Source organism: Triplophysa rosa, linkage group LG5 (assembly GCF_024868665.1).
Source record: "Triplophysa rosa linkage group LG5, Trosa_1v2, whole genome shotgun sequence".
Taxonomy (NCBI): Eukaryota; Metazoa; Chordata; class Actinopteri; order Cypriniformes; family Nemacheilidae; genus Triplophysa; species Triplophysa rosa.
This window is the reverse complement of record NC_079894.1, coordinates 12,086,032-12,110,900: the sequence shown is the minus strand read 5'-3', so window position 1 is coordinate 12,110,900 and position 24,869 is coordinate 12,086,032. Positions and strand designations below refer to the sequence as shown.

The 24,869-nt window shown below is 38.4% G+C and overlaps 4 protein-coding genes across 13 annotated transcripts in view; 2 read left to right on the top strand and 2 right to left on the bottom strand.

The window, feature by feature from the left end:
- arhgef4 (Rho guanine nucleotide exchange factor (GEF) 4) overlaps nt 1-11,456 on the top strand; it is a 39,300-nt gene extending 27,844 nt beyond the window's left edge. For 4 of the 8 annotated variants that reach the window (XM_057334134.1, XM_057334131.1, XM_057334130.1 and 1 more), the window contains 10 exons: nt 6,445-6,621; nt 6,891-7,085; nt 8,025-8,204; nt 8,285-8,517; nt 8,599-8,728; nt 8,806-8,937; nt 9,148-9,391; nt 9,677-9,754; nt 9,915-10,165; nt 10,458-10,571. In XM_057334134.1, coding sequence (XP_057190117.1) covers nt 6,445-6,621; nt 6,891-7,085; nt 8,025-8,204; nt 8,285-8,517; nt 8,599-8,728; nt 8,806-8,937; nt 9,148-9,391; nt 9,677-9,754; nt 9,915-10,159 — 1,614 coding nt within the window. In that variant the 3' untranslated portion in view covers nt 10,160-10,165; nt 10,458-10,571. Of the gene's footprint in view, nt 1-8; nt 4,909-6,444; nt 6,622-6,890; nt 7,086-8,024; nt 8,205-8,284; nt 8,518-8,598; nt 8,729-8,805; nt 8,938-9,147; nt 9,392-9,676; nt 9,755-9,914; nt 10,166-10,457 lie in introns of those variants that run through there. The other 4 variants (XM_057334133.1, XM_057334136.1, XM_057334137.1 and 1 more) reach the window with 3 other exon arrangements.
- A 553-nt stretch (nt 11,457-12,009) lies between these two features.
- On the bottom strand, nt 12,010-17,215 carry sh3glb1b (SH3-domain GRB2-like endophilin B1b). 2 transcript variants are annotated; one of them, XM_057334139.1, is made up of 11 exons: nt 16,782-17,215; nt 16,179-16,320; nt 15,728-15,856; nt 15,408-15,541; nt 14,942-15,034; nt 14,523-14,609; nt 13,517-13,540; nt 13,105-13,194; nt 12,912-13,012; nt 12,480-12,705; nt 12,010-12,393 (listed from the first exon to the last, which is right to left on the bottom strand). In XM_057334139.1, the coding sequence occupies exons 1-11, from the start codon at nt 16,842-16,844 to the stop codon at nt 12,286-12,288; spliced, it is 1,197 nt and encodes a 398-aa protein (XP_057190122.1). In that variant the 5' UTR covers nt 16,845-17,215; the 3' UTR covers nt 12,010-12,285. The 2 variants fall into 2 exon arrangements, with proteins under 2 accessions (XP_057190122.1, XP_057190123.1); XM_057334140.1 differs by lacking the exons at nt 13,517-13,540; nt 14,523-14,609 and having other exon boundaries at nt 16,782-17,192.
- A 246-nt stretch (nt 17,216-17,461) lies between these two features.
- selenoj (selenoprotein J) lies at nt 17,462-23,567 on the bottom strand. 2 transcript variants are annotated; one of them, XM_057334142.1, is made up of 11 exons: nt 23,552-23,567; nt 22,796-22,889; nt 22,568-22,634; nt 22,140-22,316; nt 21,429-21,527; nt 21,164-21,256; nt 20,799-20,955; nt 20,585-20,700; nt 20,335-20,412; nt 20,054-20,193; nt 17,464-19,824 (listed from the first exon to the last, which is right to left on the bottom strand). In XM_057334142.1, exons 3-11 carry the CDS (start codon nt 22,632-22,634, stop codon nt 19,729-19,731), a joined length of 1,023 nt encoding a protein of 340 aa, XP_057190125.1. In that variant the 5' UTR covers nt 22,796-22,889; nt 23,552-23,567; the 3' UTR covers nt 17,464-19,728. The 2 variants fall into 2 exon arrangements, with proteins under 2 accessions (XP_057190124.1, XP_057190125.1); XM_057334141.1 differs by lacking the exon at nt 23,552-23,567 and having other exon boundaries at nt 17,462-19,824; nt 22,796-22,966.
- Nucleotides 23,568-23,674: 107 nt separating this feature from the next.
- vav3b (vav 3 guanine nucleotide exchange factor b) overlaps nt 23,675-24,869 on the top strand; it is a 43,232-nt gene continuing 42,037 nt past the window's right edge. The window contains 1 exon segment of the mRNA XM_057334138.1: nt 23,675-24,158. Coding sequence (XP_057190121.1) covers nt 23,955-24,158 — 204 coding nt within the window. The 5' untranslated portion in view covers nt 23,675-23,954.

Here is a 24,869-nt window from a genome sequence, read left to right as displayed (position 1 = left end):
ATAAAATATGTACCTGTGTGTTTCAGTTTACTTGCATTCAGACAGTTTTTCATGCTTATCAAGTCAGAAAAAAAATATGTTATTTTGAGGATCCATTTAAACATTGTACTGTACTTTTGTAATAAAAAAATCTGATTTTGGCACATTTATATTTTTGGCTAAATATTTTTCAGTCTTGTACTGTATGTATCTTATAGAATTTTGTGCTTTGGGTTCAGTAGCTGTATTTAGCTGTTGCTGTTGCCTGATTTTTTTTGGTCTAAGAGTAAAGTATCATTTTAATCCATCTTTCTCTCTCCTGAGGCCCAAGACCAGTAGAATGACCTGCTGCTATCTTCTGCATGACTGAACATGAAGTTGTGCTATCTGAAGATGCTATTATGTAAAAACATTTTCAAAGTCTTATTTTCAAACTGCTTATGAAAATATGCCAAGTGTCAGAGTGTGATTAATGGCTGTTGTGCATCATTGTAAAGCACCGCTCGGTAGATGTGTTCAGCGTTTTAGTGAGAAACAGCAGAAAAATCTAATCAAAGCTTGGCCTCTGGGAGCTCGATGTGCACTGAGCTGCACAGAAACCCGGTGCTGATGCTGTTGTTGTTGTTGTTGTCGTTTTTAGCATTTCTGTCCTGATAAGGGGCCCTGAAACAAAATGATGGGGACATCGCAGGACAGTGTTATTGTTTTACACAGGGAAGCATCACTGTTGTCGATCATAATTAGGGTCCAAACATGATACACACATCAAAACATCCATGTTGTATGCAGCTTAGAGAAATAGTTCACCAAAATATGATCATTTTCTCATAATTTACTCACCCCACACGTCATCCCAGATGTATACGACTTCCGTTGTTCAGTTGAATATAAATAATTTTGTATTAAAATGCAGTCATGTGATCTTATATCAGAGCCAACAATGTGAGAAATGTACAATGTGAGAAAAATGATTCAAGGGTAGTCTGCAAAACACTAAAAGATGATATTTGGAAGAATGTTGTTAACCAAATAAAATTGGACCCTATTGACTTCCATTGTATGGACACAAAACCACTTGGACATTTCTCAAAATATCTCATTGTGTGAAGTCATATAGGTTTAGAACCACATGAGGGTGAATACATTTTTATTTTTGGGTGAACCTATCCCTTTAATACTTTGAGCTTCACATTGTTTTTGATATGTCATATTTTTTGATTTGCAGTTGTCATTGGCATGTGTGGTCACGAGACACGCAAGTTTCTGCGTTATTGACATTTAAACTTACTGCACTGAAATGTTTGTGGCCATGGATATGTGACATATTAATCTCTAAATATCTTATAAATATTAACTGTTTTCTCTCTGAATGTATCGCTGTGCTTCAGAAGACATTTATTCACCCAATTGAGTTTTTGTGTGTTTTTTTGTAGCAGATTCACCATGTTAACCTAACCCCATATAAAAAGCTGACATGATGGCATTTAATATAAAATTATTTGTTGTGTTCAATGTAAGAAAGGAAGTCATGTACATCTGGGATGGAATGAGACAGAAATTTGAGCCAGTCTATCTCCAGAGCTGGGTAGTAACTGATATACTTGTAATCTGGATTACGTAATCAGATTCCAAAAATCAAGTACTTGTAATTGAATTACGTTACATTTTAAAATACTCGTAATCAGAGTACAGTTGCTATTTTATTGTTACAGATTACATTACATAGATTACAGTACATATTACTTTTTTGTTTTTTGGTAAACCTACCACTTTAACTGTTAAAACAACCAACCCACGATAGTGAGTCTAACATGTTTTTGTTAACAAGCATTTATGTTCGCTATGTATTGTTCAAGAACAGTGTTAATCTTCACAATCTATCAACAATAATATTATGATTTGTGCGATTAGTGCAGATCACAACATTCATTGCGAAAAGGCATTAGTCATCAATCTAAATTGATTTGTGCTGCTGAATTGTGCCCAGCATTCACAATATATCATCTATTTTCAAAATTTTTGTTTTGTTTTGTATTTTTGTAAACAAATGTAATCTGAATGTAATTTTACATCTATTTTAGTAAGTAAAATATGATTTAAAAGTGGCAGGGCATCTTCAATACTAATTTCACCATCAAACTCCATCATGCTGATATTAAGAGACCTTAACGAGAAATCTTGTCACATTTTAATCTTGCGGCACAAGATCTTGTCACACCCCTAATAGACACCATTTCATTTTTAAGGAAACTCATGGGAAAACTATTCAGTGTTACTATCAGTAAACCAGTGGTGTAAAGTATTGGAGTAAATGTAATTAGTTACTGTACATAAGTATCTTTTTGGCTACTTTGTAGTTGTACTGAGTATTAAAGATATTAGCAACTTTTACTCTCTACTTGACTACATTTTTGAACAAGTATATGTACTCTTTACTCCACTACATTTGTAATGACTAATGCAATTACACATTACATTTTGCATGGCACCTATCTTTTTTTGCAGCAGTTCATTTTTGCTACAGAATAATTCATATTGCCATTTACAGGGCATTGAAGGTACTATAATCTTGTGGACTTTGCCCTAATTTACTAAAACTTGTCAACATGGCTTCTTTATGTGAATGCGAGTGCAGTATCACGTAGTTGTCATTCGCTGGCGGTTTATATGTGAAATGAGGACATGACTGCAGCTGGCGATGAGGCCAAAACCAGCATGTCCAGTGCAAAAAGGCTTTGACTTTTTAATTTTACCTAACATTATTTTATTTATCCGTTATATTGAAGAGACCTTTTTGAAGAATGTTGGCTTACTTATGAGCACTTGAGCTTAAATGAGACTTGGGTGTTTGTAATAGACGTAGGTTATGGTGTCGACCATGATTTGTTGCAATTTTGAGGTGTTCAGTCTTATTATGATTTAATAAAATAAATGCGATTGCTCTCCTCACGAATCGACTGTTTCTTGTTTTTCACGACATGTCTCTTAAGTGTTGAGGACTAGTGCTGCTTTGAGCCTACATTCAGTATGAGTAAAATACTCAAGTACTGTGAAAATCAGATACTCGAAGACTTTTACTGAAGTCGTTTTGGAATTGGTGACTTGTAACTTGTAATGGAGTTTTTTTCGCTGCAAGGTATCTGTACTTTTACTTAAGTATGGTTTTCAGGTACTCTTTACACCTCTGCAGTAAACACTAACAACAAGTTATATGAGTGTTAGTATTTTGTACGTACTGTTCTTTAAAAAGATGTTGAGACTCTTTATGGTGATAAAGAATGGAATATTTTTCCTCATTGTATCTGTCAAAGTGGTACACAATTATCCTGCTTCAATATATGTAACATCAAATAAGATTTAAATCAAAATCTAAATGTAATCCAAAAGCATTCAGATTATGTTACCAAAAATTTGTAATCTAAGAGATTATGTTACTGACTACAAATTTTGTCATATTAATTGTAATCAGTTACTGATTACAGATTACAAGTAATCTACCCAGCTCTGGTTTTGGGGAAAAGAGTTTTGAAAGACTGAGTTCTAGTTTGTGTGTGTCAGAAAGAGACATCTGCTAACTTTAAAGGTATGCTTCAATGCTGTGTGACAGTGCGGATGAGATTCGTGCGCAGACGAGTGTGAGAAAGTGAGACAGCAGGTTATGGGAATCCGAGGCCTGCACTAATCCCATTAGCTGTGCCCAAATTGATGCTCGGGAAAGAGCCGTGCGGGGATGACTGTGTTAATCCAACATCGGCCTGGGTCAGGAAATAAAAGCTCAAGAGCTGCTCTGCACATCACACAGCCTTTAATTAATATCTCAAGCAGAATTGTCAAAAGAGTCAAAAAAGCACTGCCTTAAGAAGACATGCAGGACGTGCTCGCTGCTCGCATTTGGACGGGTGTATGATCATGGGCAGCTCGTGCAGCCAATGAGAGGCTTGTGTAATGACAGGATAGTACCGCATTCTCTCGTCACCCTCCCCCCACCTCCGACGCTCCCCTGCTGCTGCTGCTAAGGCCAGCCTCCGCTACTCTGGTATCCTGGATACGCTCCGTAGCACTGCCACCCGATTGGCTGAGAAGGATAGGAGGAAAAAAATAGGAGGAAAACAGAAGTCAATACAGAGAGATGGATGGATGCTAGTGCCGCTAAGCACAGATGGAGCAACCGTTTCTGGCCCTCAGGTTGTCATTTATCAAATGAGATGTTAAAAGGACGTGCGCTTATCTGATCCGAGAGAGAATTAACACGGCCGCGCGTTTAAACGGCTCATCGTTGTCGGAGGCGAGCGAGCCAGCAAAAGGGAGGACAAAGCGAGGAGGAGACACGAGGGGTCAGAAAGAAAAACATAAAGATAAAAGGAGAAAAATAGATGGAGGCGGAGAGACGCATCCACCCATGTTCCTGACATCAGCAGCGCACGGGGAAAGAAACACAAGAGGAGCGACGAAAGAGGACGAGAGAGCGCGTGCGAGAAAAAGCGAGAGACGGAACATAAAGGAAGTGAGCAGGTAACTGTGGACGTGGAGGCTCTCCCACCCTTCCCCCTCGTGCTCCTAACTGCACTTTACGGAGAATATCAAGGGGACTCGGGAGCGAAACCGTGTGCTGTCAAACGATCGTTCGCAGACCTCTAGGCAAGGGGGTTCCCGGCGTCATGGCTCGTGGAGGCCAGCGAACGGCATCTCGGCAGAGCCTGGCTGACTTCCTGTTGCGCTGCAACCTCAGCCCGGAGGCCCAGAAGGTGGTCGTGTTCGTCATCATGATGCTGCTGGTCATCATCAATGTGGTACTGATGTTTCTACTGGCCTTCCAGTAGAGCGCAGGCGCGGGGGGAGGAGAGGAGGGCTGGAGAAGAGGAGGGAAAGTTACTCCCTCTTACTCACTCATGGATGGGTTTTCAAGATGCAGTCATCACAGTAGAACAGGTAACTGGAATGGGTGTGACTGTGTGCGTGTGTGTATGAGTCTGGCAGCTTTCAGGCTGAAGTGGTGTGATAGAGCGTGTGTGAATTATTTATCAGCTTGTCACAGGGTGGGAATGGCGTAAAAGGGTCCCGGGTTTTTTTTGGGGGGGGGGTGGTGTGTGGGGTTGGAGGTCACTCTTTAATTTTAAAGGATCTAAGGGCTCATCTTTAGATGTTGTGACTGGTTCTGGGAATGTGAATGCATTATTTGGGTATTAATGTGTGGAAGCCTTTTAATGACAATTTTTAAATATATTTTTAACTATTATTGTTGATGTCTATTCGTCTGTATTTTGAGTAGTGACAACAATTAATGCTGTGATGGCTCTCTTGTGAATTCTCTTACGGCTTTGGCCCATGTCAGGATTTGTTTTATGCCAGAATCAGCAAGTTCAGATCAGATGCCCAAAGGATTCTACAACATCAGTCGGGTTCTTGTCCAATAAGACCGATCTTTTTTAACATACAAATTGCACATCATGGTTTGGATCAGCTTTTTTGTCAGACGCTGTGTTTTTACTGTATTACAATGGAAAAATAGAAGAGCTGGACCAGTTTTACAAACAGAAACAATCCTCGTTCCTTTACAGTTAGCTTATTTTGTTTCATTTTTATTGTTTATTTGTACTACAGTATGTATGCCAAAGCTGTCTCTTCTTGTAGAGTCTTGGAAAGAACCAAGAAGCTGTAACTCACAGGCCGTGAAGAGGAGGCACATGGGAACATATGTGGGCGTGTCGCTAGGCAACAGACTACATAGTCACAGCTGTGTGTTGAGAAAGCAGCGGATGCTCTGGATTCAGGGGGTGTCAATACAGCCTTCCAGTGCATCACTGTGAGCAGAGAATTGAGTGTGATGATACTGCGTGGATGCTGTATTATGACATCATAAGCAGTGCCGTCATAGATCATGTTTTGCTGCACTGTTGAGATGGTTAAGCTTGGCAGCATTTCATACTAAATGAGGTGGTAATATATTATCCTGCGCTTCGTTTCAGTTGCCAAGCTGATCTTTGTAAGCAAAGGTGGAAAATTTAAACAACTAGTCATGGAAAATACAAAGGCTCAATTTGGTAATGTTTCTTCAAGGAATACAATGCAGTTTGGATTTGAAAGTTCAGTTCATGAAGTCTTATTTTTATACTTTTATTAAACATTCCGCCCATGGGCACATGAAGATACAGGAACTATTTCATGGTCTATGAAGATCCAATACTGAAATTGCCCTTTTACAGTCATCACGGCTCACCAAACCATGTAAACATAACTTTATTCCTATCACTTGCAACTAATGTGCTAATGTTAACCATGGTGCTGATCCCTTTACATTGTTTATTAAACAGTAAAGCGACAAGATGTAAGAAATTCAATGTACCAGTTACATGTTGAATAAACCTTGGAAATGAAATGCTGTAGACTTGATTTTCATGTGGCGCCATTTTGTATTATTGTGTACATTGTAATGGAATTTTACTGTATTTATGTGCGTCTCAATAGCTGATCAGTGATGGCAGCGTGTGCGCGGAGGCTCTATGGGACCATGTCACCATGGATGACCAGGAGCTGGGCTTCAAGGCTGGGGATGTCATCGAAGTAGTGGACGCCACAAACAAGGAGTGGTGGTGGGGCCGGGTGCTGGACAGCGAAGGCTGGTTCCCTGCCAGCTTTGTTCGGGTAAAAGAGAACAGACATCTCACTCCTGCTACAAAGAAGATTAGATTACTGTCACATTATGTCATCATTATTGCATTGCTCTACCTTGAGGGGGTCGGTTATGTCAGTGTGTTTTTAGAAAAGCAGGTTTTTTTTAAGCTTGTTTTTTAGCTGCCTAGTGAATGTACTGTAGGTAAATGCGTGCCGCTGTAAACAAAATTATATTGGTAAAATATGAATCAATGTATATTATTTATTATATTGCGAACTATTATCTTTGTTATTGGTAGTTACGTGTGAACCAGGATGAGCCCATGGATGAGTATCTAGCCCATCTGGACGGGGTCACAGACGGGGGTGGGGCCACCTTAGGGGGACCCCTAGGACCTGGTCTGCCCTGCAAGGAGCAGATGAGAGCCAACGTTATCAATGAGATCATGAGCACAGAGAGGGATTACATCAAACACCTGAAAGACATCTTTGAGGTCAGTTCCTCTCTCACTGTATCACATGGCTCACATTGATCAGTTCCACCTCAGTGTGTGGATCTTGTTACATAGCATTGTAGTGTGTGTGGAGTAACTGTTTACATGTTTAGAAAATGACCTGATGAATAGAACGAGGAATAATGAACAAAGCAAGCTTAATGTTTTCACTGTCATACAGTAGGGAGCACTGTTACTCATCTTCTGAACAAGTACAGCATCTGAATCTAAAAGCAGCAAATGCTATTTTGATAATGGTTCTGAATACAATCTAAGCAATTTTTCCAGCGTTTTGTTCAAAATGTTGCATATCCACAATCAAAAGGGTGATGAAATGGGAACGATTTTATAAGAGAGAGTACAATACTGTTGCTGTCCTTCTGAAACCTTATATCTCCATATTTGGTCATTTTTGGCCATAAATCATTGTTATTAGTCACCCTTTATGTTTGTCACGGGGTCTTCTTGCAAATATCTAACCAATAAAAAATGACAAAACAAGATTTATTCATTTAAAAAGAACAGTTTTCTGAATAGCGAATTTGGACATCCACGGTTTTAAGATAAAAGCAGGGGCTCTTTTCTTTCATTTGATGTATTGTATGTTCATATATTCATAAAAGAAAATATTCCGTTGACTATCAAGGTTTTGTGAAACTTTTTTAATGCTGGTGGGGAAAGAGTTCACAGCTGTAACACTGCTTAGATATTCATCACACTACAACTGGATAGTGGCGTAAGATGTTCCAATGGGTTTATCTAGCTCACCATGTACATTTTTATTCGATTTGAATGATTTTTCTCTTTTTGCATGTCAAAACCGTTTATACATTGCCAATAAATCAAGTCCCACTCTCGGCTAAAAATAACTTAGCGCTTGCATGTAAAGTTTTAGTGCTTGTAGCATGGAGGGTTTGACGGCTCTTTAATGATTTCCAGGGCTATATAAAACAGTGTCGGAGGAGGACAGACATGTTTACAGAAGAGCAACTGCGTACTATTTTCGGCAACATCGATGAGCTGTACCGCTTTCAAAAGAAGTTCGTCAAAGCCTTGGAGAAGAAATTCAACAAAGACCAGCCACACCTCAGCGAGATCGGCTCGTGCTTCTTAGAGCATGTAAGCTGACTTCAAAGGCCTCTTTCTGATTTGCAGGTTTCCACAGATATTCATTCCGTTCCTTTCTTTTCTCTATCCAGCAAACAAACTTCCAGATCTACTCCGAGTATTGCAACAACCACCCCAATGCTTGCGTGCAGCTCTCCAAACTTATGAAGATCAAGAAGTATGTCTTCTTCTTTGAGGCCTGTCGCTTGCTGCAGAAGATGATTGACATTTCTCTAGATGGGTTCTTGCTTACTCCTGTGCAAAAGATCTGCAAGTACCCTCTACAGCTGGCTGAACTGCTCAAGTATACCAACCCACAACACAGGTGCTGATCTTCTGTCATGGTACTGTAGATCTAGTATACTGTGCCTTGGTGCAATGGTCATGACCGAGTCTTTGTGTTCAGAGATTATAAGGACGTGGAGGCTGCCTTAAACGCAATGAAGAATGTGGCCAGACTGATCAATGAGAGAAAGAGGCGTCTGGAGAACATCGACAAAATCGCTCAGTGGCAGAGCTCCATAGAGGACTGGGAGGTAAAACACAGACCTCATCACTTCATATTGTCTCGCTTTTATGAGCAAGCTCTTACAGCCTCTTTTCCTGTTATTAGGGTGAAGACATCTTGAGCAGAAGCTCTGACCTGATTTTCTCAGGAGACCTGACCAAGATCTCTCAGCCACAGGCCAAAGGCCAACAGCGCATTTTCTTCCTATTTGACCACCAGTTGGTTTTCTGTAAAAAGGTGAGTCAGTGTTACAGTGAAGTATTAAACATTTCTATTTATTGTACACATTTATTTGTTGATCTATTTATCGCTAACATCATGCTCTCTACTATTTAAACTACAGCACATACAGTGCACTCTAATTTACGTTGAGAGCATTTGTGCCATTTGTTTCTGAATGCTAATAAAATGATTGTGTATTAATAAGTTGATTTACTGTCCCCGCAGGATCTGCTTCGGAGGGACATCCTGTATTACAAGGGTCGGTTAGACATGGATCAGATGCAAGTGGTAGATGTGGAAGATGGGAAGGATAAGGACTTTAATGTGAGTGTGAAGAATGCCTTGAAATTGTGTTCTCCCGGAGGAGAGGAGGTTCACCTCCTGTGTGCCAAGAAACCCGAGCAGAAGCAGCGCTGGCTGCGGGCCTTTACAGATGAACGGGAACAGGTCCAGCATGACCTCGAGACAGGTGAACATCACTCTAGGAATAATAATCAGAAGCATTGATTTGATCTCATTCAGGCAATACTTATTACAACAAATCTCCAATCATAAGTATCAAACTTTAATGTACAAAACACAGACCATGGCAGATGACCAAAAAATAACTTTTCTACACTATTTATATTGTAATAAACTGGTCAAATGTGTATTCTAGACGCATAGACCTTTCCAGTGATATTGTCATGAATTAGAATTTTTCACAATAAGAATCACAAAGCATATTAGTGTTTTTGTTTCTTCTCCAAACCAGGTTTCACGATCACAGAGGTCCAAAAGAAGCAGGCCATGCTGAATGCATCTAAAGGTCATCCAACAGGGAAGCCTAAAGGTGAGATGATTTTTACACACTTGCATTCTCTAAAACAATATAATCACGCTTGAGAAAGAAGTATGAAGAGTGAAAGTATTCCTGTTTAGCACGTAGTGTGTAGTAAAGATCATGTTTGTGTGTTGTGTTGTTCACTATCACTGCATTTGTGTTTGAAAAGCATTAGCTTTACAGCACTTGCTGGCACTCAGAGCTCCTTCACTTCTTCACCCAAAAACTTCCAAGTGTCTGCGTTTTTCTGAACCTCCAGGACCTCTGTCTCCCAGGGCCACCTTAACTTCACCTCTCCTCCCTGATGCCCCGCAGCGCAGGCAGGGGCAGGGGCAGGGGGTTAGGGTGCCCCCTGGGGTCCTGCGAAGGGCGATATCCTGGGTGTCCTCTCAGAGTAGAGAGCCAATCGAGTAGTCAAGGGTAATTCTAGAGTATGTTAATGTGATTTAACCCCTTCTAAGGCACGTCTAGTCTACGTAATCGACTAGCAATCCTTGTGCTTTTAGAGACACTAAAACCATTAATATGTCACAGTATTACAAACTGGCCCGGCTTAAATCTACAGTGTGTAATACAAAATGTGCAACAACTAAATTAAGCTAGTCTTACAACACATGCTAAAACCATGCTCGGTCACGCTGATCTCTAATGAAATAAATGTGGCTGCCGGTTCCCAGAGTAATGACCCTTGTTTATTTCCTCCACCCGGCAGCTGTGACCAGGCCCTACTATGACTTCCTGCTGCGTCAGAAGCATCCCACGCTCCCCACCTCCCTTCCCCAGCAGCAGGTCATCATGTTGGCTGAACCCAAACGCAAGACCTCCAATTTCTGGCACAATATCCTAACACCGTTCAAAAAATGAGGGACTGGACTCAAGGTTGTGCCTGCCCTGAACTTGTGATTTTATCCCCTTGTAACATTTTTTATCGTCCAAATGCGAAAGCACTTTATGGGTTGTTACAATCACAGCATCACTCCCAGACATTGACCGTTGTGGGGAGGGCATTCCTGCTATGTTATTTACATTGAAAAGACAGCTACTACTGCTCGACCGCTTCACTTTTCAGAACTGCTGCAAGTCATCATACGGACACGCTTTGACCGCTGCATCGAAAGGCTGGAAGAAAGGACTTCTTTCTATGTTGGATAATTTATTTTCAAATTTTCAGTGTATGCCGGCTATCCACAGTGCCCAACTACTAGCTTTTATATGTAATTTGATACTTTTGTGTGACCCATGATGATGTTTAAAGTTTAAAAGGGTTTTGCACAAGATATAGATTGTGTTGAGATTTATTACTGTATTAACTTGGCTGTCAAAAGAAATCTGTTAATATGTCCGTCTGTGTATGCAAACTAAGCTGAAATTTCTCGTCATTAAGCCTCTAAATTATACCCAGACAAAGTCCCATCAGTCCTCAACGGTTTAGATGAGCATTTCATGTATTCTGCTGCCCAAATAACTCCTCAATAACAAACTTCACTTTGAAGTGACATTCAAAACGTAACCCAGATATTGTGTTGGGGTTGCATGAATTTGCTGTGAAACCCAAACAATTTCAACCCCAAAAAATCCTCAATATTCTGTCATTCAGATAGATATTTGAACTATTAAATTAAAGAGTATGTTTGGGGGTTGTGTCAAATATGTATATTACCTTTGACCACTGAAAAAGTATGTTAATAAAATACATTTGTAAGTGTTATGATGATGATATTTTTGTGTCTGTTTTATTTGAGTAGATTTTATGCTCTGGTTTTAAAGGGACAGTTCACCCCAAAATGGAAATTCTGTCATCATTAACTCACCCTCTTTTTTAAACCCGTATGACTTTCTTCTGCAAAACGCAAAAGAGGATATTTTAAAGAATATTGGTAAACAAAAACCGTTGGTCCCCATTCACTTCTATTGTATGGACACAAAACCAATTCGCGTCAATGGGGACCAGCGGTTTTCTGTTACCAACATTCTTCAAAATATAGTATTTTGTGTTCGGCAAAGAACGAAAGTCATACAGGTTCGTACTTACATGACTGTGAGAAAATAAAAGAATTTTCATTTTGGGGTGAACTTTCCCTTTAAGTTTACTAAAGGAAAATACTGCCATCTAGTGGTTAAAATTCATGACTGCGTCTCTCTTCCGACATTCAAAATCATTAGCTCAACTTTGACTGATAAAATTGAAGACCAAAACATTAATCACATTACTCACACTAAGGATAATATTTAAGTACACAAAATAAAAAGACAACAACACCAAACTTGTTCATATAATATTTATTCAAGCACCATAGCAAAATCAAATAGGTTGAGCAATAAAAAAATCAGTTGGCACATACATCAAAGAAATAGTTGGCAATCTCAGACTGCTTTAGTTACTGTAAGGCTACTATGACACCGCTCGAGTTCAGACAATAAGACATGGCAGTGTAGAAGACTTGATATTGGTTTGCACTACATGAATGTGTAATCTCGTGATCACATCTGGAGTGTTACTTCTGTCAATCTCACATCATGAGTGTTTTCTGCTCTGCCACTCAATTGAGCAGCTCTAGGTAGGTAATTGGCACTTTGCCTTTCTGATTGCCCCGTTGACCCATCAGCCAATCAAAGTCCATGCCTGGCACGCTGGTCACGGTGATCACCTTTCAAGGAAGCGCATGCACAAACACTCCCGTGAAAAAACCACCCAATCGACTGTTTTCATCGAGTAAACTGAATTTTCGCTCACCTCATCGGCAAGTAGAGAAAGCTCACTGCTGCTGTCTGCGTCATAGTCGTACAGAACACGGGCCTTACGTGTACCGGAGGTGCTGCGGAGTTCATTAAGTGCAGGTGAGGCCTGGCTGGGTGGAGGTGCTGGCAGAGAGGCGGCCGCCGGTGCTGTCGGAACTGAGATGGTGGCGGAGGAGTTCCCACCTGGCTGATTGTTATTAGAGCTGAATGTAGAAGGAAAGCTGGAGGAAAAGAAGACACGGTTACCATTGGCCTTCAACACTGGTGGGTTAAATATACCACTAACCACATATATATCTACAGTACTCAAAAAGGAAAAAGCTTACATCACTATTTGACTGTTTATGCATTTAGCATAAAACATCAAAGCATTAGTGTAAATATTATAAATAAATGTATACACATTCACAAGTATAATATTCCCAACCTTCCCAGCTGTTTCTGCAGATTAACAATGTACTGGTAACCCTGTGCATAATAAGCAGTTTGGGCGTCCACAAAGTCATTCAGACAACGCAAATGATGAGCCTGATTTGACAGGAAAGGACATGACCATCAGGACACATACACAAACTTTACAAATATATTCTGTATATATAGCATAGTATATGGTAGCATACATGAGTGCTGCTGATGCCCTCCAATAAGAGTCTGGTGATCTCAGCCTGCCGGTCAAACTCACTCTGTGCTATCCTCAGTTCTGTCTCTGCCTGAGGGGGAAACGCACAAAACCAAAAACAACTCTGACTGAGATGCATATCTCCCTCCATCATTAAATTGACATACAGTCTGCACTGCTTTCTATGTGATAAGTAAATGTGACAGTGAGTCAAGTGGGATTATAAACAACCAAGCTCCCTCTGGTGAAAAAACTTGTGATGTTTGATTTTTGTCAATACATTACTGCAGTTTCCCAAAGCATGAGCTCATAAACAGAAATCAGTAGCATTAGGTAGCTCCCATTGCATCCCTAATAAAGGTGTTCATTCTATAGATCTAGACAAACACTGAGGACTGTGATCTCCCACTTACCTGCTGCACCTCCTCAGTCCACAGCTGGCCAGCATTCAGACAAACATTGACAAACTCATCAGGTACAGGAATGAGATCAAAACCACAAACTGATCACAACTCGCAGACAATCAACTTTCATAACTGTCTGGTTTTGTTATGAAAGAGGAAGCTAATGAAGTCGATCGTGCATAAACACATTCTGTGGGTGTAGCAAATGACAAGGAAGCAGTTTACCATCTACAAGAAATAGCAAAGAAGGAAGCAAACAAAGGGAAGAAGGGCTTGACTTGCCCAGTGTGTGTGTGCATTACATACTGTATGAACATTTACACATGCAGTCATGCACAAGACAAATGTAACCTTATGAACATAGGTAATAAACGTAATTTTCTTAAGTGTTCTATATGTCTTGTGAATTAAAATGAACAGATGTTTTACGTTTAAAAAAAATTTATGGTAATGTTTTAGCAGATAGAACCGTAAAATCATAACATAGTGAGGCTTGTACCCTTCGCTTGCTCTGTGCTGTGTGTATGGCCTCATACTTTTGATAGTCTAATTTGTTCTCGAGATAAGGACTACCATCCTAGAACAGTACCGAGATTCCAAATTTGTTGAAGCAACAAAATTGCAAAAAGTAATGAGGGTTTGCATACATGTTTTGTAAAAATCATGATCATGTTTCAACATAATATAGTATCGATATAAGTAATCTTGATAAACCAGATTCTCCCGTTTTTTTTCTTTAGGTATCCAAAGAACAAGAACAAAATTGAGTCGTATGCTGGCAGCAAAAAAAAAAGAGAGAGAGACACAACATACAAGAACTGCATTCTGTTGCCCTTATACAGATGATACAAAGATGTATGAATGACTAGAAAAAAAATTGACAAACAAAAGTATGATTTTCCAAAAAGTGGTTTTGAACATGGAATGTTCAACTGTCAAAATGACCTTTGGCATCGCCAAACATTTTGAGAAGGGCAAAAGAGGGCAGATGTTTCATTAGGCACAGCAGACAAACCTTTAGCCACCTGACATGCAAGAAGCTTAGCATGTAAGAAAAGTGAGCCACATACTCCTCTCCCAGCGGAGGGGTTGAGTTCAGCTCCTGCAGACGGAGGCAGGCAAGCAAACAGACGAGAAATATAATGAGAGAGAACTGGGAAAACAATACAGGTTAGTGATCCAAAGACACCAAGCGAACACGCATGAGAAAAGGACAATCAGTAATACAGACCGGTATCAATGCCATTAAATGTGGCAGGCAGCCATCACGGAAAAACAAAATTCAACTTTTACTATTTGAGTTTCTCCTCTCTACAGTCTTACACGGACTGTAAAAACTGAACCTATGGTTAAGCTGAAAATTTCAGGAAGGAATATAGCTAAGCATTAAATTCTGTGTGTGTGTGTGTGTGTGTGTGTGTGTGTAATACTAACTGCAGAGCGAGCATCAGCCACTCTGGCCTTCTTCAGTCTGTTTTTGGCTGCATCCAGATCCAGACGTTTATTCTGAAGCAGTTTCCGCTCTCTCTGTGAAGAAAAACACATCAACTGAGAAATGGACAAAATTTCCAATACGCTCACAACAAGTGTGTACGTATGCACATAAATGTGTTCTTGCTCTCTTTACGTAAACCTGAACCGTTCTAAATAAGGGGGAACATGCTTACAGTGATGAACATACAGTATAAACATAACACGCACGCAAACCATCTCCATATAAGGACTTCCTGTGCTTTCCTGTACACGCTCTTTGTGGCTGTATCTTTACTCTCTCTGAATATGCACCCCAGGCTAACAAATGTAATGCTCCTGGTTTGACTGTTGAAAATCTAACCCTGAATCATGTCTGCTTGTTCACACACAGGTAATAAATAAGACCCATAAGCACGCTTTTGCTTACCAATAGGGTTTTGTAATCACCCTCAATGAAGTTCCTTAAAGGAGTCAGAAAATTGATAGCAGAGCTCTGGATTAATTCTTTCTCCGCGCTGCCTAACAGCTTCTCAGTTTCCCCACATTTAATGAGAGCACTTCCTGTAGCACATAACAGAATGAGAGGACATCTTTGCATTTATCCAAATACAACACTGATGAGTTAAATCTTCTTGGAAAAAAATGCAATCCCAGCAAGACACTGGGTCAAGCGTAAGTGTATAGAGAAAACTAGTTTGGATTACACTCATCCTATCAATAAAGGGATGCGAATTAGCCGTTATATACCGTATGCTGTTCCAGGTCCGAACTCGTGCCCCGAGTCGATCATGCACTCCCCCAGCAACTCGTGGTTGTTGGCACGTGTTGGGATTTTCTTGTCCAGCATCTCGTAAAGAAACTCCTCCATCCTTACATCTACCCACATCAGACACATTCAATTAAGACCATTGAGAGTCAGATGAGACCACATGCATCCTGTTAAGCAAGGCCTACCAACCACAGGCATAATACTGTATAACTGCTGCAGAAAATATTATAGAGTCACACTGGAAATATGTTTTTAATGAAGTCCTCTTCCCATGTTGTTCTGAAATGTGGTACTTAGCATAGAGAAACAATTTACTAAACCAAAGTAAACTCTAACCCTGACTTGCAAGTTCACTTCCTCTGAATTGACAATATAATAAGCATGTATTTTACAGTGACCTGTCAGTATACATGAATGCTCATGTCTTACTGGGGTTGGGCTGAAGCACAACTTCTGTCTGTTTCATGATCTTCTCTGTCCAGTGTTTAGTGGATTCAGCCTGGGTTAAAAGCGTCTCCAGATGGGCATCTAGTTCGGTTCTTTCCGCTTGCCCGAGCTTCTCCTCTGTGAACTTAACACCACATAATCCAAACATTTAAATGCTCCATTAGCACATATTAACAGTTTATCGTTGTTATGTTTATAGTTATCCAAATATCGAAACATTCTAGTATTTTAGACCATTTCTAGTATTTTCCGAAAGCCTACATTTGATGCCATCACACACTAAGTTATATATTTGGCGCCTAACACTTAACGTTGACATGTTCTCATTTAGCAGTCAAACTCTTTTTAGCCAAAACGTACGACTAACAAATATTGAATTCACTAAATTGAATTAACTTACTACAGTCATCATTTAACACATTATAATTGACTTGACAAACTGCGCAGGCAGTAATTTATTTAGGACACAACAGTTTTATAGTAACGTTAACTTAGTGTTGTAACATGCAATACACAACAAGCCTACGTCCACATATAATAATGAAAAACAAACACGAAGATTTGATGTGTTTTTAACGTTTTTACCTGTACAGCACGACTGAGGAACGTGCCAGCATCAGCTGCCAGCCGTCTAACGTTGAACTCCATGTTTGTGTGTTTATGTGTGAAAGCTTCAGTCCGTTAGCATAGACAGATTAGCCTGCTACAGCCCTTCTTCGTTAGGCCAAAACACGTAACTCAAGTCGCTCTGTTGTGATAAACTTGTAGTCCATGTATATACTGCGATGGGGAGAAAAAAGTGACGAAACCTAAACGCGAGAAGCTGTCGTTTTAGCTGTCCGGTGTCTGTAACTGTCAGTAGTATAACGTTAGCTGCTATCATGCAGCAGCAGCTGTTGGAGTGACGGAGTGAGTGAGTGAGTGAGTGTAGTAAAAGGAGGAAGAACAAACCAACGAAAGTCCGTGTTTCAATCATAAACTGCAAATCAAAATCCTCTGAGAAACATAAGCTCCTTTGTAACTTTATGGACAGGACAGGATTTATACTATAACGTATTAATAATACAATAAAATGTTTATAAAAGTAGAGCGGACATACATTTGGAGTAAATAAAAGTTATGGGAAATGTGTATATAATACCAAAAATGTTTAAAAAATCCTTTAAGTTAATAAATCATAAAAATGGAAGTATAATAATAATGAAATAATACCATCAGCACATAGTAAACTGAGCATCATAGTTTGTTTACAGTATAGAAATTTAATTTCTTATTGACCTATAGACTTTTATTAAAGTATTTTTCATATTGCAGCTTTTTTCTATGTTGAAAAGTTTGATTCTCGAAAATTCACAGTATAGTAGGCTATACAGAATTTCCCAAAACAACTAACTGTTACGTTTGCTTTCCTGATGTCATTTTCCTAATTTCCATTAGGTGGCATCAGTAGCAATAAAGCGCTTCACAGCAAGACCTACACAAGACTGTAGAAAAACAGCAAAATAACAATTTGGACAATAAAAAGGCACCATGGTGGATGATGTAATGTGCAGATTCCAGGTTTACGTGTAGGTTTATTAGTGAATGAGATTATGACATTAGTGCGTGTGTGTTATATGAATGTTTATTATATTAATTAAACAAAAGATACAATCCGCAACAATAGCTACCGTCAGTACACAGTTTAGTGCTCTAAATATATAGTATATCATGATATGTAAATAAATAAATATGTATTCTTGACATATAGACACATTTTTCCTACAGCTTTTTACATGTTAAAGTTTGAATTTCTCTTAATTTAGTGTAGGCAATACATTCGTAATTAATATACAATATTGCCACGACCAACTGTTTCATGTTTGCTCTCCTTACGTAAGCTTTCTAACGTCCACTAGTTCACTAGCAAAAGCTTATAAGCCTATCTTTTTGGGCAGAGTAAACACAAGGAAAAGAACAAGGGCTCTGAGGCACAGTAAACATCTGTTTAATATATGTCACTTTCAGTATGACCTGCGATTTAAGAGAACAATGCTATGTTACATTGTTTAAAGCCAAATCTTTAGAGAATTGTCTTAATAAATCACAACTGTTATAGAAGATGCATAAGCAAAACAGATTTTATATTTGATTTTCATATTTACCTACTTAATTGTTTGCTTATAAAATTAATTTTAGACTGACAATTTTGTATCACAGTCTTGCTACTCCATGTACAGACTGACTGTTTAAATGATTAATTATTTGAAGACCTTTTACTTGTATTATAATTGAGCTTTTGTGTTCAACATTGATTTGTCCGTTAAACTTATTATGTTGAGCACATTTTTTTTGCATAGGCTATTCTTTTTAAAGTTGAACTTAATTGTAAAAGTACATCTCACAAAAGTAAAGTAATATGAACTGATTAAATGTAGCTATGAAAATGTCAGTGAGCTGAACTTCTATTGGCTAAAGAAAACAAAAAATACAAGCTGCTTAATGAAGAAATAATAAAAACAGTACACAATATACGCAAGTGAACATCATATTTTAAAATATATAAAATAATTAAGTATGTACTCAAGCCATGTCTGTGAAACCGGCATATATGTCATAAGTCTAGTCCCAGACTAAAACGAAAGTTTGAGCTGTCTTAACTGTGAGCATTAAATTCTTGAAAATAACTTGCCCTGACATATCTTAAAAATGTCAATGCCATTCTTTTGTCTTAAGATGCACACCAGTAATGTTTTTATATACGGCAATTTTATAAAAACGACTTAAATATCTTAATTTAACTAAGGCATAGTCCTGGTTTAAGCTTAGCCCTGTCTGTGAAACTGGGCCATAGACTTTTTTCTTTTGTGAAATGTTCTCCTAATGTCATTTTAGCTAATGTCCACCAGATGGCGTCATTAGCATCTTATTATTATTGCATCTTCATGAGCTCTTTACACTCGTTACAGTTTACAGAAATTAAAAATGATCATTCTAATTGTTTTACACAGTGGTGAAGTATTTATTATAAATAATTTATTTATTAAACGGTGGATATAACGCTGGATTTGGAGATTGTTTGAAACTGATATATGGAGCTGTCCCAGCGCTAAAAGATGCCGGACATGAACCGCATGCGGTGAGTGAAACTGATGTCTGTGTTTTGTTGGCAATGGGTGCACACATGCTTTAGTTCAGCCTACCCCCCCGGCACACGCCGTATGCTTTCGGAAATAATCGTACAACTGTATCTATCTTTTATAAATGTGATCAAACTAAATACTCTTCGAAGATACGAAGTATGCAATACTACTCTATAGATACTCAAGATTAATATGAGATTGGCAGAAACCGTGTGTGTTAGGGCCGCTTTAATATATGTCACTTTCCGCATGACCTGCTGCAATTTAACAGAACAAAGATATCAAGTTCCAACATTCCATAGTTTAAAGCTAAAACTTTCATTAATTGTCTAATTAAATCACAACTGCAAGATTAGCTAAAGGCAGCTGAAATATTTATATTTCATTTTCCTATTTAACAACTTGTTTGCTTATAAAGGACTAACAACTTTCTTTGCTAGATCTAGCAAAGTGTTGTATCGCAAAGTCTTGCTCCTCCATGTAGATGGGATTCCTTCAAGCCCAACCTAAAACAACAAGAGCCAAAGTAGTAGATATTGAGAATCACAGAAAGAGTTACTGTGCACAGTCATGGTGTCATGTATGACATAATCACCTAATGAATTATTTTAGTTGATTGCTCTATTACAGATAGGTGCAATAATAACTGAATAAAATAAACAAAACAAATTAATTCCTGATTTACACAGACTTGCAGTATGAATAGAACATATTTGGTGTAAACTAATGCCATACCTGAGCCCCAATGCAGGCTCCAATGAAGGAGCTCCTACTACAGGTGCATCCCCCACAGCTCATGGTGTCTCGGATAGCCTGCTCATAGCTTTTGGCTGTCAGAACTCCATGCAGTGCTGCCTGGAATGCACCAGGCAAACCTGAGAGACATCACAGGTGGTAAAATACCATGTGTCTGTATCTTATGTTGATCATAACTAATAGGCCTAGATAAAACAACAGGATAAAATAACAGAATAATAATAAATGCAGAAAAGTTCAGCAGAAGACTGGTAACTAACCTCAGGTGTTTGGGAACACAGCAGGAATGAGCTCTTTGTGTTTCTTGCTCAGATTCTCTTTTACTTGATGAATGTGCCCTAAATGAGAAAATTCATAAGACCAGTAGGATAGAACATCATGTTTGAATACCATCAAAGTTAAAAAAGATGACTCTAAGATGATTCTAAGAGCTTAGTAGAAGCATTTGCTTTGAGGCTTTGGCTAAGGATCCAGCTCACAATGTTAATAACAACATCAAGAGGTTTATACCAATTATAGCTTTGTCCAGCTCCTGAGGGTTACTTCTGTTTGGGTCACTAAGCTGTTCCAGTACAGCCTCCATAGCCTTTGGATCAGGACCATTCAGGATGAAATGCTCCAAGAACCTGGAGGAGGAAATATTTAGCACCTGAATTGTTCTATTTTATTACAAAGTAACACATTTGACAAGCAGGTTTTGTCATCAATTATATATAATACCAACCTTGCAGCAGCAAGAGTCACAGTCACACACATGTCATTGTTTTGAGTGACACGGATGACTTCCTCAACCCTCTCCAACATCTCTGGCTTTCCAGCATAGCAAGCAACAACGGGAGCAAGCTTTGCCACCCCATCTATTTGGTTATCTGTTTCACAACCTGAAGTGTCACAAAACAGTTTTATTAGAGACTCTTCCATATTTTTCAAACACAGTAAAATCATTATAGAATACATGTGAAAAACAAAAAGTATTCAAATTATAAATAAACAAAAAATACAGTTTAAGATTCTAGCTTTTTAATACTTTTAATACTATAAATAAGAAAGAGTAATCTCACAGTCTTGTGGTGCACCGTGTCCAGGTACCTGTCTCTGCTTTGCCAGCATCCACATTTTTAATAAAGCTTTTAAGGCTTGCCTGTCTCCAGGGTCCCTCAATAGGTAGTTGAGGCCTGGGAGCTTGGAAAAATAAATCATTTACAAACCCCACCGTATGGGCACAGTTAAAATGACAAACAAAAGTGAAGGCCCTTTTTTAAATGTCTGTTTCTTATAACAAATTGTCTTCATATCTTAGAAAAAAATCACATTTAACCAAGAAAGGTCCATGTTGCCACAAAGGCGAATCTACCTCCTTTGTCTCTGTATGGATCATTGAGTGGTGTGTCATATTCAGATCCAGGTCCAAAAAACCTGTAGGTGCGTTGCTGCAAATCGTCCACACTAAGACCTGTTTAAATAAATAAATTACAAATCAAATACTAAGACAATACGCACAACAAAGTGAGATGCATATCACCAGATTCAGTGTGTTACGAGCAGTGTTGGGTAAATTACTCTGAAAAAAGAATTAATTACTAGTTACTAATTACATATTCAATAGTGTAATTAGATTACTGTACAAATTACTCTTTCCAAAAAGTATTTAATTACTTTTTACTAATTACTTTCTATATCCTATATCAACCTTGATTAGAACTGATTCAAGGATAGACGTGAAACGGCTTATTTAATTCATTCAAATAAATAATAAATAACGACATCAATTATTCTTATTAACCAACCAAAGTATTCAAATGTGAGAAGGATACATTACAGCATACATTTTAAAGTTAGACTTATCATTTCGATGTCACTTCCACTATTGAATATATTACACAGTATTTAGTTTAATTACATCAGAAGTAACTGTTATTAAATTGCAGTAAAAACAAGAGTAATCCCTTACTTTTTTATTTTCAAGGGAAAAGTAATTAAATTACAGTAACTAATTACTTAGTAACTAGTTACACCCAACACTGGTTACGAGTACACAATAGTCCTATTAACTAATACTATTTACCCCCAGACTCAGAGAGGGACTCCAGGAGCACAAAAGCCTGATCTCCATAACAGCTCTGCTGCCCAGTGTTTCTCCTGTAAAATGGATTGGCCGACTGTGGCCAGAATTCTGGCTGAGGCATTTCAGAGAGTAACACACTTAGTTTCTGCAAGTCATAAACCCAATGGAGTGGTTGTGCTGCAAATACACACAGATCACAACAATACATACAGTGTCCATGTCATACTTACATTTTGCATGAAACAGTTACTGTAAATTGCTACTATGATACGTAATGACAAGGAAAAATTGCATGCAGGTTGTTTATTTGTACCCATGTAAAAACACAATAACATGCAAAGTGTAGCCTAATAATTATTCTGGCAGCACATTTTTTATTATTATTATATTTTAAATTATTATTTATTTTCTCTGATGCAAATGCAAACCTGCAGAATCGCCAACAGCTGCACCAATAATTGCTCCAATAGCCCTTTCAGCTTGGGCAAGAGCCATCTGCGACAGTAAGATAAAAACACGGAGGAGAAATGTTACCATCAACTGTAACCTACAAACCTAACGTTATCTTAGCATAGCAAAGCAATGTAATTTGTGGCTACATTACAAAGTAAAATTGTAACAGTTTAACAGCATTTCGAACAAAAATAATTTCTCACCTTGGTAGGTAATACTTTTATAACCGAGTCTGAAGTTCGCCAGTTACATAATGACAATTCACGTGGAAGTGTTTGTTGACTTCCGACTTCTGTGCTGCTGATTGGACACAAAATGCACGTGACAACACGACGTATCGTGCATGCGTTGTTGTACATTTGCAAAATAGACTGTACTGTAGGTTTGACAATATAATAATATAATATACAGTAGATAATATATTTCACAAGGTATTTGGATTCCAAATTCCCCCCAACTTGTGAATGGATCGATTTAGAACAGACTTGTTAGATTAGTTCTCGCCGTTACATCATGAATATAGATGCTGGAATGGCGTTTAAGAATGAAACGAATATATAAATAAATTCACAAGGTTGTTTTTTAGTGTCATTTGGTATAGAAGATATGAGTTAGCATAAAAAAAGAACATAAGAGGGAAAACTAATTTTAGACTTAATTGTATGTTTATTGTATGTTTCTATCAACATTAAAAATATATATTTAAAAATTGTATTGAAATAATTTATTGTTGAGCCGTATTTTAAATCCTCGTCAGTGTACATTTGAACTAGTAACTAATAGCCTATAAGGTATGACGTAAATGTGTACAATATAATCTAATATGGACCATTACTTAACTGGCATGCATGCATTCATTTTCCTGACATTTAACACTACAACAAAGCTTACACGTATTAAACAACAAGAAATAATTATTATAAGTATTAATATTATTAATAATATTTTAGCTTTCTTACCATAATTAAACTGATAATAACATTGTAATGGTACACAACCTATTGTAGTTTTGTGGTGTAGCCATCAACAAGCTAAGCGTAAACGCATTTGGACGAATTTACCATGCTGAAGCATTGGCTCTTAATATTCATGAAACGAATCACTATTGGATGTTCATGAAGTGACGTTAGGTTAATAAACATGAGCTGAACCTTTTTCATACTAGGTTTAGTAACTGGGGTTTATATTCCTTCTAGTAGACAGCGGATAAACCAAAGTCTCAATTTTGGCGACAGCGCGAGCCCGAAAGAAAATTGATGCTCAAGTGAAATTATAGTTCTGCACCCTGTTTGGAATATTTCTACATTTTACCTTCAACGGTGTTAAAATAATTGATCAGTTTGCAGAGTTTAAGCGTGTACTATGGAGTACTGGAGGCAGTGCAGTTTATGGTTGATTAGTTGTAAAGTTTTGCCCCGGAATCACCGGGTCACGGCGTAATCGGCGCAGGTTTTTGATTTAGCTCAAACGCTACGCGATGGAGTCCTTTTGTGCCAACTGCTGAATAACCTCAGACCTGACACCATCAACCTGAAAGAGATCAACCTCCGACCTCAGATGTCACAGGTGAGCATCAACAATAGACCGTGTCCAGTGTATTGTATACTGGCATTACTTATGACCTACTGTAATGTAAACCTTATATAGACTTCAGACTTCACTTCACTTTAGACTTGTCACTTATGTAGATTTATCCATATTCTGTCTGTCTATCTATCTGTCTAGTATTATTCCGTTGCTTACAGGCTTTTATAGTACTAGCCAGTGCTGTAGTACTGCTAGATTCCCAAGTGACAGTGCCAGTATAGACTCCGCTTTACAAAGGGTCCAGTAGCAGAAATACACAGAAGTCTTTGTATACACTATAGCATCATTCAGTCAATCCAATAGTTAAGCTAAACTCTAAACAAATTGTGTAAACAGTGCTAATAAAAAATCAATTTATAAATGAACATGAGTTTTTGGTAGGGACTCAAGTCGTCCAGATGAATGCCCTGTCTGATTTGCCTTCATGTTTGGTGCTAAGAAGTTTCAGGCATTCTGCCCAGGCTTTAACAACTCTTCCCAGATGCCCCCGTTTTTACTCCAGTGACCTGATAAAATAACAACTTTGATCTAACTGATTTTTAAACTCACAAATCTAGCCACTGCCCTACATTGACCAGTCTCCACCAGACAGCGGAAAAGAGCATTTTTCAACAACATTATCGTTGACATTCCTGATAGTTTGCCAGTTATCTGACTCATGAGGGTGTATTTTCATAATTGTGGATAAGT

Bases quoted from the DNA above. Each gene is read 5' to 3' on its own strand.
- sh3glb1b (XM_057334139.1), bottom strand. From the start codon at position 16,844: ATGGAGTTCAACGTTAGACGGCTGGCAGCTGATGCTGGCACGTTCCTC. The intron at 13,013-13,104 runs GTATGCTACCAT...CTGTCAAATCAG, and splicing joins AGGGCATCAGCAGCACTCAT to GCTCATCATTTGCGTTGTCT. The intron at 12,706-12,911 runs GTTGGGAATATT...CTTTTCCTCCAG, and splicing joins CTGCAGAAACAGCTGGGAAG to CTTTCCTTCTACATTCAGCT.